Consider the following 13,079-nt stretch of genomic DNA (forward strand, 5'->3'; position numbering starts at 1 on the left):
CCATAGCAGCTCACAACTGTCTCTAACTCCAGCTCTGGGCGGGGGTGGGGGGTATGGGGGTTGGGAGACAGGGTGGGGGTGGGGTGGGGTGTTCTGACGCCCTCTTCTGGCCTCCATGGGCATTGCATGCATGTGGCACACAAACATACATGCAGGTAAAAATACTCCTCATACACATGAAATAAAATCTTTTTTAATGTATATCAGATCTTAGTGAGTCTCCTTCATAAAACATTTAGGCTAAAATCTTTTCTGTGGTCTAAAACCCTCCTCACTGTCTAGAGCCTGCCTGTCTCTCCACCTTCCTCTTCCCCTGGCTTAGGTATTCCACATCTGTAAAGTGGGCATAAAAACAATAGTTAGAATCCCTGACTTTCCACTTGCTCCAGGGGCAGAAAGTGGCCACCATCCACTGCAGACAGAGCAAGTCCTCCAGCCGGCGTGCACTCTTACACACTAGTCCAACACCTGGCTACCGGGGGTGTTTGCGCCGAGAAAGACAAGCACAGACTCCCTGAGGGGACCAGGGTTGCTGAAGGAGTTAAAGGGATTCTTCTCCAAACCCCGGCCCTCCCTCTCCTGTGTCCACTTTATGAGCTTAATGAGAAACCCAGGCACTTCGCAAGAGACTGTACAAATAACTTCTGGGGCTTTGCTAACTTATTCAGCAGCAAGAGACCTGAGGCTGCCAGTGCTTCGGGGAAGATAAGTGGAAAGAGGTGGTTTTTACAGTTGGGCAGACAGAACTTTGTGGAGCTGAGTGGGAGCTCCTCCCGTACAGCAGAACTGAAAAAGCCCGCTTAGGCTCCTCAGCCCCTCTTCAAGATATTTGATTAGGAATTTGGGGGCGGGCCCTGGCCTGGCACAGACTCGCACACTCTCCGTAGGCACTCACTCCTCTCTCTCTCTCTCTTCCTCTCTCTCACATTCTCCAACCCAAGGAGGCCAGACAGAAGGACCAGGTCACTCTGAACGGTTCAACCCGAGGTAAGTGTGGTCATATTACATTACATTTTGTTCCTTGTAATTCTATGAGGAGAAATAAAGGAGATGGGCAGGGCTGGGGAGAGAGTAGGCAAAGATAGGTTATTCCTCCCACCTGGTTCATGGCACCCAGGGATGCCGAAGAGAGGCAACGGCAGGGGGCATGAGCTTCAGCATGTTGCCTGTCTCCTAACAGCTCCCTGTGGGTGTTAGGGACCTCCATTTCACAGATATGAAAACATGATGGAAACTGTAAGAGCCTCTCTCCTGCTACCCATGAATCCCAACGTGCTTGGAGCTCAGGGCACTTTGGAAGATAGTCTTTGAATGTCCCAGATATCTCGTAGAGAGGGGTATGGTACCCAAATATTAGGGGGTTAGTTTTGTGTAATATGTGTGTTGTTGGGATGATGGGGGAGAATAAAGAATTGACCATGTCCCGGGAGTCATGGATGGGCTAGTCTCCCACTCAGCCTAGGGGAAGGTTTTTAGTTTGACCTCAGCCCTGATAGGAGAGAATTTCCCTAGAGTGGAGAAATGAGATAGTACAGTAGCTCTTGAGTCAGGATCCCCAAGTCTGAGAGACGCACTCCTGGGGTCCTCACCCTGGACAGAAGGTCTCTAGCACAGGAAATCCTTTAAAGGAATGCAACCCCGAAGCAACATTCTAGATCTGGTGGGACAAGGACAGGCCTGCACCGCTACCAAGCCCTTCCCGCAGCCATGCCTCTGAAGAGGGGCCACTGTGGCTGGGTGTGGAGCCCCATGGAAAGCTGAGTCTTGAAGAAGAAGGTAGCTCCCTTCTGCCAAAGTCTGGAAGAGGGAGAGATGGAGACAGAGGCATAGTGTGCCAGCCGTTTCTAAACAGCCACCTTGGTCGGTCCTGCAGCAGCCCAGAGCTGTGCATGGAAAAAATGCTGTCTTGGCAGTGGGCCGCTTCATCCGTCTTCTCTCCTGGCCTGAGTCAGGGACCAGCCAGCATCCTAGGCAGTGGGCAGTTGAGTCTGCTCCTCAGAAACACTGTGGCTCTTTGTTCAAGGGCAGTGGCTGCCCAAGGATGAGCCAGGATGCTCATTCCAGTCATCCAGGGGATGGCGGGATGAAAAGACTTAATGGAACTGTGTTCAGGGAACAGAGGGGCCTGGCAGGGAGGGTGCCCAGAAATGGAGGAGTTGGGGTGTCATAGTCGGGGTCCTCTCATCAGTTCATAGTGAATCTTGGAGTTCCTCTCCTGTCCTGTCCACATTGCCAACCCCAGCATGGCCCAACAGTGAGAGCACCACAGGAAACTCTTGGGCCAGGAGAGGTTCCAAGCAATCTCTGCCTCAACAGTTGTATTCTGAGAGGTCCCCCTGCTCACAGGGACTACTCAGTGCCCGTATCATAGGAACCTGGGGTAGGGTCCCCAGGCCAGATATGACACCCCGGTCTCCCATCTTCTCCACTTCCAGGCTCTCTCCTGGAGCCCCCTGTGTGCCTTGTTCTTGTCTTGCTGACAGAGCAAGCTCCAAGGCAACAGGCTCCTCAGAGCGTGGGTGGTAAGTGAGCCTGGAAAGACAGGTGACGTCAGCTGCAGGAGGGAGCTCAGAAGAGGAGAAAGGATGCACCAGGCACAGTGGGGCACGCCTTTAACCCCAGCTCTGGAGAGGCAGAGGCAGGCAGAGTTCTGGAAGTTCCAGGCCAGGCTGCTCTACAGAGTGAGTTCCAGGACAGCCAGGGCAGAGAGACTCTGCCCCCCAACCCCTCCCCCACAAAAAAAAGAAAGAAAAGAAAAGAAAGAAACAAAGGGGGGGATACTAAATCCCACTTCCAACGCTGGCTATTTGATCTAAATCTCAGTGTCCCTAATCCATTTCAGTTGCCTCTCATTGCAATCCCCACGGCGGGTGAGGGAAGTATTAAGTCCTTCAGTCTTGAGGACCACAGGAAAGAAAAGCAGACACAGTACAGTCAGCCCAGAAGACACTCACTAAAGCCATGCTGGGTTCCCAGTCTGGAAAGTCTGCAAGTCTGAGTACACACGCAGCCGCAAGCTGCTAACCCGTGCGTTTTCTCACCCAGACGACTCACAGACGATGGCGCTTTGGAGAATAGCCCAGACCTTGTGGTGGCCACAGGGGAACCACACCCTTCCACACACTCAGGACCAGAAACCCCCAGGCTGCCCGAGAGACCAAAAAATCTTCCAGAAGTAGCTCAGCTATTCCCTTTCCACACCTCAGTCAATTCTGGAGGCATCCTGGATACGGAAAGAACCAGGAGACTCCTGTGCTTGGACTCTCAGAAATGATTTCCCTGGGAGACCAAACGAGGCGGGAATTCAGACCTCCAAAGCACCCCACTGTTACTGGTACAGGAAGGTATACAGCTTGGGGGAGGGGGTGTCGTGGGCTTCTCAGTTTCAACAACACAACCTTGGGATGCTCAAGGACGTGAAGGACCTGCCCTTCCTTAAACTGTAGCCCCGCCCCTTCCCAAAACTAGTCCCACGCCTGCCTCTCACGTTCCTTCCTAACCTCAGACTCTTTTTCACTGCCGCCTGAGCAGAAGCGAGGGCGCTGACCTTCCCCCAGACACCCAGGCCCAGCTCCCTGGGTGTGTAGAGCGGGTCGGAGGAGGCATCTGGGAGGGAAAGCGCAGCTCCCGAGGTTGACTGCACAGTCCCGGCGGCGGCGGAGGAGTCCGCTGCACAGCTCAGAGCCTAGGGCAGCCCTGAGCCGCCCATCTCCCCTCAGGCACCTTCGCTCACGCCCGCACTTGCTCTGTTCTCTCCCTTTCTACAGATTCAAAATGCAGTGGACCTCCATCTTACTGCTGGCAGGGCTCTGCTCACTTACCCAGGGCCAGTATGACGAAGACAATCACTGGTGGATCCAATACCTCCGAAACCAGCAGTCCACCTACTACGACCCCTACGACCCTTACCCCTACGAGCCCTCTGAGCCTTACCCCTACGGAGTGGAGGAAGGCCCCTCCTACGCCTACGGTGCACCTCCTCCGCCAGAGCCCCGTGACTGTCCCCAAGAGTGCGACTGCCCACCCAACTTCCCCACAGCCATGTACTGTGACAACCGCAACCTCAAGTACCTGCCCTTTGTGCCCTCCCGTATGAAGTATGTCTACTTCCAGAACAACCAGATCTCCGCCATCCAGGAAGGCGTCTTTGACAACGCCACTGGGCTGCTCTGGATTGCGCTCCATGGCAACCAGATTACCAGTGACAAGATAGGCAGGAAGGTCTTCTCCAGGCTGAGGCAACTGGAGAGGCTGTACCTAGACCACAACAACCTGACCCGGATGCCCGGCCCGCTGCCTCGATCCCTGAGAGAGCTCCACCTGGACCACAACCAGATCTCACGGGTCCCCAACAACGCTCTAGAGGGCCTGGAGAACCTCACCGCACTGTACCTCCACCACAACGAGATCCAGGAAGTGGGAAGTTCCATGAGGGGGCTCCGGTCCCTGATCCTTCTAGATCTGAGTTATAACCACCTCCGAAGGGTGCCCGATGGTCTGCCCTCAGCCCTGGAGCAGCTGTACCTAGAACACAACAACGTCTACACCGTCCCCGACAGCTACTTCCGGGGGTCCCCCAAGCTGTTGTACGTGCGGCTATCTCACAACAGCCTCACCAACAACGGCCTGGCCACCAACACCTTCAATTCCAGCAGCATTCTCGAGCTGGACTTGTCCTACAACCAGCTGCAGAAGATCCCCCCTGTCAACACCAACCTGGAGAACCTCTACCTCCAAGGCAACAGGATCAATGGTGAGGTCTGGGGAAGGGAGGGGAATACAACACCAACAACAAAAATAACCACAGGGAGCCAAACCGCCAATCAAAACTCTCGCCACCAAAAACCCTGTAGTGCAGACAGGTTCACACTGGTCCTCCAGCAGAGGAAAGAGAGCCACTAGAAAGCTGGTTGGCGCCAAAGGCCACTTCCTAGGCGGAGTAAGCTTCAGTCTAAAGCTTTCCCGGTGAGTGCAGGGGCTGTGGGGAGGCAGAATGGAAACAATCAGCACGGGGGGATTGTCAGGAAGAACCGGTCACTTAGCAAGTCACCTGTGGGGGACAGCCAGGGACAGTCAGGTTTGAAAGGAATGGGTCATATGTTAGGAGCAGTGAGAGGTGAGTTTAGAGAGGCCCTAGACTAGTGGTTCTCAACCTGTAGGTCACAACCCCTTTGGAGGTCCAATGACTCCTTCACAGGGGTCCCCTAAGACCACTGGAAAACACAGATATTTACATTACATTCGTAACAGTAGCAAAATTACAAAATTACAGTGAAGTAATGAAGTAGCAGCGAAAATAAGTTTATGGTGGGGGGTCACCCCAACATGAGGAATTGTATGGAAGGGTCGCAGCATTAGGAAGGTTGAGAACCACTGTTCTAGAGAGATATTAAAGGAAAAGACACTTTGTTATCTTCTGGGGTCTGCCTAGGAGGAGGTTAAACTAAAAAGCCAATCCTTATTATCACCAGCGGACGCAACCTCTCTGTCACCCCTGGTAATCCTGCCTGCACAGCCTGGTCTCCTGGTTTGAGTGTTTGTTTTCTAGACCTATCAGTTGATGGACAAAAACGGGCAGCTTCCCAGAACTGAATGTGGGACTTGCCGGTTCTCTGGTTCTTGCTGGAGTCCAAGGAGCCCCTGGTGGCAGGGCAAATGTCCTCCCTGAGACAACGTGAGCCTGGCCATGCAGAAGCCTTTGGGGTGGAGCACAGGACTGTGTTTTATAAGAATTCCCCTGCATAGGCAGGGCCACCTCTCAGAGGCTGAGAGCTAAAAGATGAATTTCTGTGCCTAGTGGCCTTTCAGCCTCCTCTGGTTAGGACCTCGTGTTCAGAACACGCTTGCATTACCCCGGTGGCTTCTGATGTCTTTATCTCAGCTGGAAGGGACTGAGTCAGCGTTTAGCCTCCCTCTCCCTGCAGCCCAGGGTTCTGCTCTGGGAAAGGGAGGCCTGTGAGTGACCATGCAGAGGACTTTGAAGTTCTTCTGGCCTGCTGAGAAGGAATGAGCCATCCAAGGACAGGAGAGACCCAGCCCTGGCCTCTCCCCCTCCCCTCCCCCTCAGGAGGGCAGATCAGTCATTGAGCAAGATGTTAAGAGCCAGACAGCCTTTCTCAGAGGGACCAGGGAGGTTGCAGTGGGGCCGTGAAGGGGAAAGGTGTCTGCCTGGTCCTTTCATTTGTACTGCAAGGTCCCCCGTTATGTACACCCTAGCTTGGTTTTTACTTCAAGTCTCTCTGTCTTTGGGGAGGAATCTTGTGAGTCCCAAGGTGGATGGCGGGAGTCATTTACACTCCCTTAAAGATATCACACACCACCGGAGTGTGGCATTTTCTCACAGTTTTATGTCCCACCCTGCCGTCAGCTACCTCCCACCTACTCTGCATCCAGAAGAGCCGTCACAGAAGAAATGTCACACTACATACTGCACCTCATCCAAGTGTAACTCTGAACATGTGGCAGGAAGGAGCTCTGGGGAAGAGCACATGAGCTAATGCCTGGCTATCCAATCAGAGAGAGGGGGCAAGGAGAGGCTGTCACAGGCTCTCGTCACCCTTCTGTCTTTACGCAGACATATCCAGCCAGATACAAGGTGATCCCTCTCCCAAAGGCTAACCCAGAAGTAAAGTATTCCGTGAGTTGTCCCGAGGCCCTGCAAGGAAGCTCTCTGTTCAAACCCCTAGAAAATGTCAGCATCTGCCCCAGCTCCCTATGTGCCCGGTTTGGGTCTAATTCCTTCCTTCCCTATCCTGGCTATTATTTAGTCTCTCTCCCAGCTTCTTCTTAATAAACAGAGTAACCCCCATGCCATATCACTCCTGAGTTGTAAATAGTGTGTGCAAAGCGCATGATCCAGAGGCGCTGGCACACGGCTTTACAGTGAATCCAGGGCAGCACGTTGTCAGCTTCCCTTCTCGTTGCCATTTTAGAGTGGACGGGTACAGGACGGGTACTTGTTTTCTGAATTTCCAGCATGGAGACGTGAGGTATAATGAAAGAAAAACCACCTCCCCAGGTCACCCAGCCTAGGGAAGGTAGAGGCCTCGACGCCTGCCCTTTGTCAAAGGTCCTAAGGGCAGGCATTTCTGACCGAGAACAAGGAACAACCCATCTGGCACTCTAGTTTGCTTGCCACACACACTGAGGAAACCAGGAAAGAGATCTTCCTGCACTGGGAGCCCAAGACCATGTTGGGGTTAAGGTGTGATCAGAGCATTTATGAGGGGGAGCTAACAGAACAGGAGCCCCAGGCCTGCGAGCAACTAGCTAGGCAGCTCCCCCCACCCCACGCTTCCCTCCAATGCCTCCCTCAGTTTTTCCAACCTGGCAGAGAGAGAGAGTGAGGAGACAGAGCCATGGAATGTTATTCAGAAGCTGTGGGGTCCAGCGGAGCAGGGCAGGATTGGAATTTGGAAAGACTTAGGTCAGGATTTAATCTGGGCTAGAAAAATGTCTGCCAGGGCCTCCTCACAGAAGCTCTGACCTACTGTGGGCTTGAGGAAGGTAGTGGGGGGGGGGCGGGGGTTCTCAGAACCCCATGATTATCTGATCTAAATGCTATGTCTAGTTGCTCACAGATATGACCCACATTTGTGTGCCCACAACTGGGAACTTGGATTTTTAGCAGTCTGCAGGTCCAGGTTGGGACTTCTGTCTCAGTCCCACATAGAACTGGAAGTGAGTGACAGAGAAGCTCAGCCACCACATTCTCCCTAGGCCCACCCCCACCCCTACCCCCACCCCACACAGATAACCGACCCAACCCCCCTCTGCACTATACCCACTAAATCTATTCCCGAGGACTGGAGGGAAAACACCAAGAAGCATTCAGATCTTCCGCCCCTCCTCAAAGGCCATTTTCCAGCACCCCACTCTTCCCAGGACCTAATTATTCTCCAGGTCTGAATTTTGTAGCTGTCTGCAGGGCCAAGTGGTTTTGCCAAAGCCCCCCAGCCCGTCTTGGTCAGCTCTTCATGGAGATTAAAAACTGATGGTGTTCATTCAAGACCAGACTCCTCCTCGGCCTCAGCCTTCCGCTCCGTCTTCCTCAGGAGCCTTCATTTTCCCACTGACTACCTCCCCAGGGGAACCCCCTCCCCGTTGTCTCTAAAAAGTGGGTTAGCTCCTCCCACCTCCTTTCTGACCACAGTTCCAGGCACCTTTGCAAGATTCGGGAAGTCTCTGGTATGACAAAACCAGGCCCGCTCTGCACCCGGGGTGCAGCTGCCAGCATTATATGATGTTCGCTCCAGACCCCACTGGCACCTCATTCCAAACCAGTTCACAGAGCATGACAAGACTGGCTTCGTGGGGACCTAAGTGGAAGGCGGCCCTGACAGGCTTCATGGCTTCCAGGGATGACTTTGCCGTCTCTTTTGGAGTTTTAAGTGGGATCTTAGTTTTTTTGTTTGTTTGTTTGTTTGTTTTTGTTTTTGTTTTATTTTGTTTGTTTGTTTTTTTTCTCCTTTCAAGTTACTGACAGTAGACTGGAGACAGGTGGTTGACCCCGGCTGACTCATCCCAGAGGACAACAGAGAGAGCTGCGGGAGGTTTTATGTTGTGACAGAGCAGAACTGTGATGTCTGTTTCATGGCTTAGGGGTTCCTCCACAAGAGTCCTCAGAGACTTCTGAGAGGAAAATACAGCAAGGTCCTGGGGGCGGGGTGGCTCTGCCTCCACCCCAAGTCCAGAGTTCAGACCCCCAGAACCTATGAGGTCTGGTGGAAAGGACACCCAAGGACATAGAACAAAGCACGGGTGGAAGCGGAAAGCTGGGGGCCGGCCTCCAGGAGCGGGAACAGCACCCCGGTAATGCTAACAGCCTACCTGTAATTCTAGCCTCAAAAGACAGATGATCCTCAAGGCAAGACAGCTAGCTACCTACCAAGAGTAGACACACCAGCGAGCTCTGGGTGTGATTAAATGACCTTACCTCAGTGAAATATATAGGCAGTCCTTGATGAGAATTCCTGACAGTTGCCCGGGGCCTCCATATACTTACACACAGATGTGCACACACATACAGGTGTTTCACATACATGTAAACATGATACACACACATGCACACACACACAAAATTGGAAAAGGAAAAATAATAAAAGAGGCAGCCTACAAGGTTCCTACGGGCCGTGGGAATATATATATTATAACAACTCAGCTGGTTATGGCAAAGTCACTACCTGGAGGATCAGGGAATTCCTCCAGAGGAAGCCAAATCCCAAGGAGTTTTTGGTGTTATTTGGCTTGTTATATATCAGCTGTATTCTGTTATGAAAATCATGTGTGCCTTCATAGTTTTCCCAGTTGATTTTTCCCTAAGAAGGGCTAACAGTGTAGACTGATCACTCTCTGGACATACATGCAAGGTATTTGGAGAACAGCCTCAGGAAAGGCTTCCTTCCCCACAGCCCATCCGTTTCTCCCCTTTCAGCACCGGAATCAGGTATCTCCCTTAGCCACTTTCAAGGACTAACAGAAATAACAGTCCAGACTACCACCTGCTAGTCTCCTGATTTAAGGTAAATTCCACAAGGAGACACCGCCTAGGTCAGGTGGGCCTTAAGTAACAGCTTTACACAATTTAGCTCAGACCCTCTTTTCTTACAGCCTTACTAACTTTACAGACCCCTAACTTCTTACCTAACCACATCTCGGAATGTAGACTGAGCACATAGATCCCCTTTTCCATGTACTAACCAGTCATTAGCTCTCACAAGGTGAGGTGTTACATGCCTGTAATTCCCACACTTGGGATGTGGAGACAGGAGCATCTGGAGTTCAAGGTTATGCTTAGCTACAGAGTAAGTTTGAGGCTGATCTGGACTATAAGAGATCCTGTCCCCCAAAGTAAAAAAAAAAAAAAGCCTATGTAAGCATATGCAAGAGGCGGGGGAATCATTTATTTGATTTCGTCTTATTTAGTATGTTTTTTGAGACAGGTTCTTTCTATGTAACTCTAGCTGTGCTGGAACTCACTGCGTAGTTCAGGCTGGCCTTGAACTCACAGAGATCTGCTTGCCTCTGCCTCCCTAGTCCTAGGCTAAAAGACTTGTGACACCGCGCTTGGGCGTGGCCGTTATTTGACTTTGGAGCCCTGTGGCAACGCCGCGTTTTCCAGCCTGCCTTCCCCTTCCAGCCTCCTGAAGGCTCAGGCATACAGACACTCGTCTCTAAAGCCAGGATTCCTCGCTTTCATTTCCTACCACTTTATGTACCTGCAAAAGCGACAGTAAATATTCAAGAACGGTGTCCCTCCGCTTCCGGAGCCTTCTCCTTGTAGAGGGCCATCAGCAAAGCCCTCCTCCCAGACGCAGCCCAGCCTTCACAGCGGCGGTGGTGTCCAACGACCCTCTGCCGCCCCCTGCTGCCCACACACAGGGAAAAAAAAAAAAAACAACAAGGCTTGGTGGGAAGGACGCCCAAGGATAATGGGAGGTCAATGGAGCAAAACACAGGTGTGGGTAGGGGAGAAGGGGACAGAGCTGCAGAAGCGGAAACAGGACCGGCTCTGTTCCCAGCACTGTCCCCAACAGTGCCAATCCGCCTGACTCCAGGTCTAGCCCCCTCTCTCTTCCTCCCCACACCCCACCCCAGTCTTTATCCTTTATTTCAGCGGATTCAAAGGGGGCCCCCTCTAAGTCCGTTTTGTACCTGACTCCTAAACTGCGCCTCTCCCACCCGCCCACCCTTCTTGTCCCGCCAGAGTTCTCCATCAGCAGCTTCTGCACGGTGGTGGACGTCATGAACTTCTCCAAGCTGCAGGTGCTGCGCCTGGATGGGAACGAGATCAAGCGCAGCGCCATGCCCGTGGACGCGCCACTCTGCCTGCGCCTCGCCAGCCTCATCGAGATCTGAGGGGGCGCGCTCCAGGCTCCGCGCTCCGGGCTCCGGGCGCACGCCCCGCCGCCACCCCGCTGCATTCGGCTTGATGGTCTGGTTTGGCTTTTGCTGGACGGTCTGGGACAAGCATGTGACCCAAGTCCACGGGTTCTTAGTCAGTCTCCTTCCAACGGGCAAAGTGAGGTGGGATCCGGGACCCTGCCAGGTCCTGCAGAGAGGACAAAAGTGCTGGAGGACTAGCCATGGAGTCCAGCCCCCACATTCCTACTACCACCCGACCTTCCCCAAGACCTGGTCCGGCAGAGCGTAACCTCGCGTAGACAGTAGCATAGAACCATTTTCAGACAATCTGACTTCTGGGGCTGTGTTGCTTCCGCAGTTACTCTGGGCTCCTATACATTGCTCCTCAAAACCCGCCTCTTGCCCAAGCACCTCCTCCTAGGTCCAACTCGTCCACTCTGCCCTCTTTCACCGAGGCCTCTTCCATGTCTTAGGCAGTCAGGAGACACACCCCCTAAGGCCAGGCCAGTGGTAGCTGTTCAGCAACCTGTAAAGAGAGGCCACACTATTGTCTGAGGTTAAAAGGATGCCTAGAATCACCACTACACCTCCCTAACCTCCCCTGTTTAAAGCCACCAAACTGAAGGTCATCAGCATAATCATGATGTCATGGCTGGATACCAAAGGGGACGACCAGATCTAAAATGGAGGATCAGATTTCAGAGTGGGGGATGTTCCACGGTTATCATCTTATCTGTAATGTGGGTAGGGAAGGGTCACATATCAGACTCGCAGACCTGAAGGGGCAGGCCCCTTCCCGGGTTTCATCTGACCCAACACGATCTGTGCAGCAGTGTGGTTTTCAAAACATGCCCATCCTTCGATCCAAGTAGGAAGGTTTGGTACACAGATGGCAGAGGCAGACTCCACCAGCCTTGATTCCACATGCTAACCCAGACTAGGGGATGATGGCAATAACCGGTTTGTCCCTAAGGCCAGAGCTTAAGGCACCAGCTCTGCCGGAGATGCTTGCTAGGGTGCAGAAGCCAGGCCAAGTCTTGCTTCACTAGGCCTGGATCCCTCTGCTTTCACTTGGTGGGGCCACTCCTCATGGCCCAAGGTGCCTATGATTTGTAGCTTGGCTGACAGTAACCCTAACTTCTCCTTTCTAAAGGTGATGTTGCCGGGACACAACCCACAGGCTCTTCTAGACCCTGCTGGGATGGAGCCCTCTGGGCAGCCAGCAGCAAGGACCAGTTGAGGGATGTTAGCCTGAGTCAAGTCCCTGTCCAGACGCCTTACAGCCCTGACTCTGTGGGCACCTGGGAGCAAGCATCTCTGAAAAGGGGCGGGGGTGGGGGGTTGGGGGGGAAGCTGGGGGGGATGCCTAGACTGTGTGTCCTGGGCTCCAGAATCTCAAATCCACAAAAGCCAGACCAGCTTGTTTCAGCCGGGGAGTGCGGCGTGCGTGCGGGGCAAGGCTGCCCTGCCCGGGGCTCTGCGGAAGCGCCTGCCTGCATGTGAACACCATCATGCCTCTATAAAGGGTCCTCATGGGACAAGCATGAGCGGTGGCTAACCTGACCAATAAAGTTATTTTACAAGTGCATCTGCAAGGACGGAGTCATTGGCAGCAGCCCTCAGCGTCGCCTCGGGGCACCTAGTCAGACCGGCTTTGACCGGCTAGCTCTTTCTTTTACAGTCTGCGTGGGCAAGTGCAACCTGAGAGCTTTTTAAAAGTAGCCTACACAAAAACTCGACTCAGCAAGATTATGAACTTTAATCTCACCATTTATACATCCATTTGTCTTCCAAGAGAAAGAAAAACCGGGTTAGAGGGTTGTTTTTTGTCTGTTTGTTGGGTTTCTGTTGTTGCCATTGTTTGCCCTCTCTCTCTCTCTTCCTCTCTCTCTCTCTCTGTCTCTCTGTGTGTGTGTGTGTCTCTCTCTGTGTCTCTGTCTCTGTCTCTCTCTTTCTCTGTGTCTATCTGTCTATCTCTCTGTCTCTCTGTGTCTCTATGTCTCTCTGTGAGTCTCTGTCTCTCGGTCTCTTTCTCTGTGTGTGTGTCTCTCTCTGTCTCTGTCTATCTCTCTGTCTCTCTCTGTGTGTCTGTCTCTGTCTCTCTGTCTCTGTCTGTCTCTGTCTGTCTCTGTCTCTGTCTCTGTCTCTCTCTCTCAATACTTTTCTTCCTCCTCTCTTGCTGACACAGTCATTCTGGACCTGGCTGAGCTGCGGTA

At 52.8% G+C, this 13,079-nt stretch overlaps 1 protein-coding gene across 1 annotated transcript; it reads left to right on the forward strand.

Annotated features, from left to right (window-relative positions):
- The first annotated feature begins 728 nt into the window (after positions 1 to 728).
- Fmod (fibromodulin) lies at positions 729 to 12,451 on the forward strand. The gene is made up of 3 exons (XM_006993213.4): positions 729 to 987; positions 3,768 to 4,753; positions 10,706 to 12,451. The coding sequence occupies exons 2-3, from the start codon at positions 3,775 to 3,777 to the stop codon at positions 10,855 to 10,857; spliced, it is 1,131 nt and encodes a 376-aa protein (XP_006993275.1). The 5' UTR covers positions 729 to 987; positions 3,768 to 3,774; the 3' UTR covers positions 10,858 to 12,451.
- The last annotated feature ends 628 nt before the right edge of the window (positions 12,452 to 13,079 follow it).

This window comes from Peromyscus maniculatus, chromosome 11 (genome assembly GCF_049852395.1).
Source record: "Peromyscus maniculatus bairdii isolate BWxNUB_F1_BW_parent chromosome 11, HU_Pman_BW_mat_3.1, whole genome shotgun sequence".
In the NCBI taxonomy this organism is placed as follows: Eukaryota; Metazoa; Chordata; class Mammalia; order Rodentia; family Cricetidae; genus Peromyscus; species Peromyscus maniculatus.

Excerpts from the sequence above, each read along its gene's own strand:
- Fmod (XM_006993213.4), top strand. The coding sequence starts at position 3,775 with ATGCAGTGGACCTCCATCTTACTGCTGGCAGGGCTCTGCTCACTTACC. Across the intron at positions 4,754-10,705 it reads CCAAGGCAACAGGATCAATG|AGTTCTCCATCAGCAGCTTC; the intron begins GTGAGGTCTGGG and ends TTGTCCCGCCAG.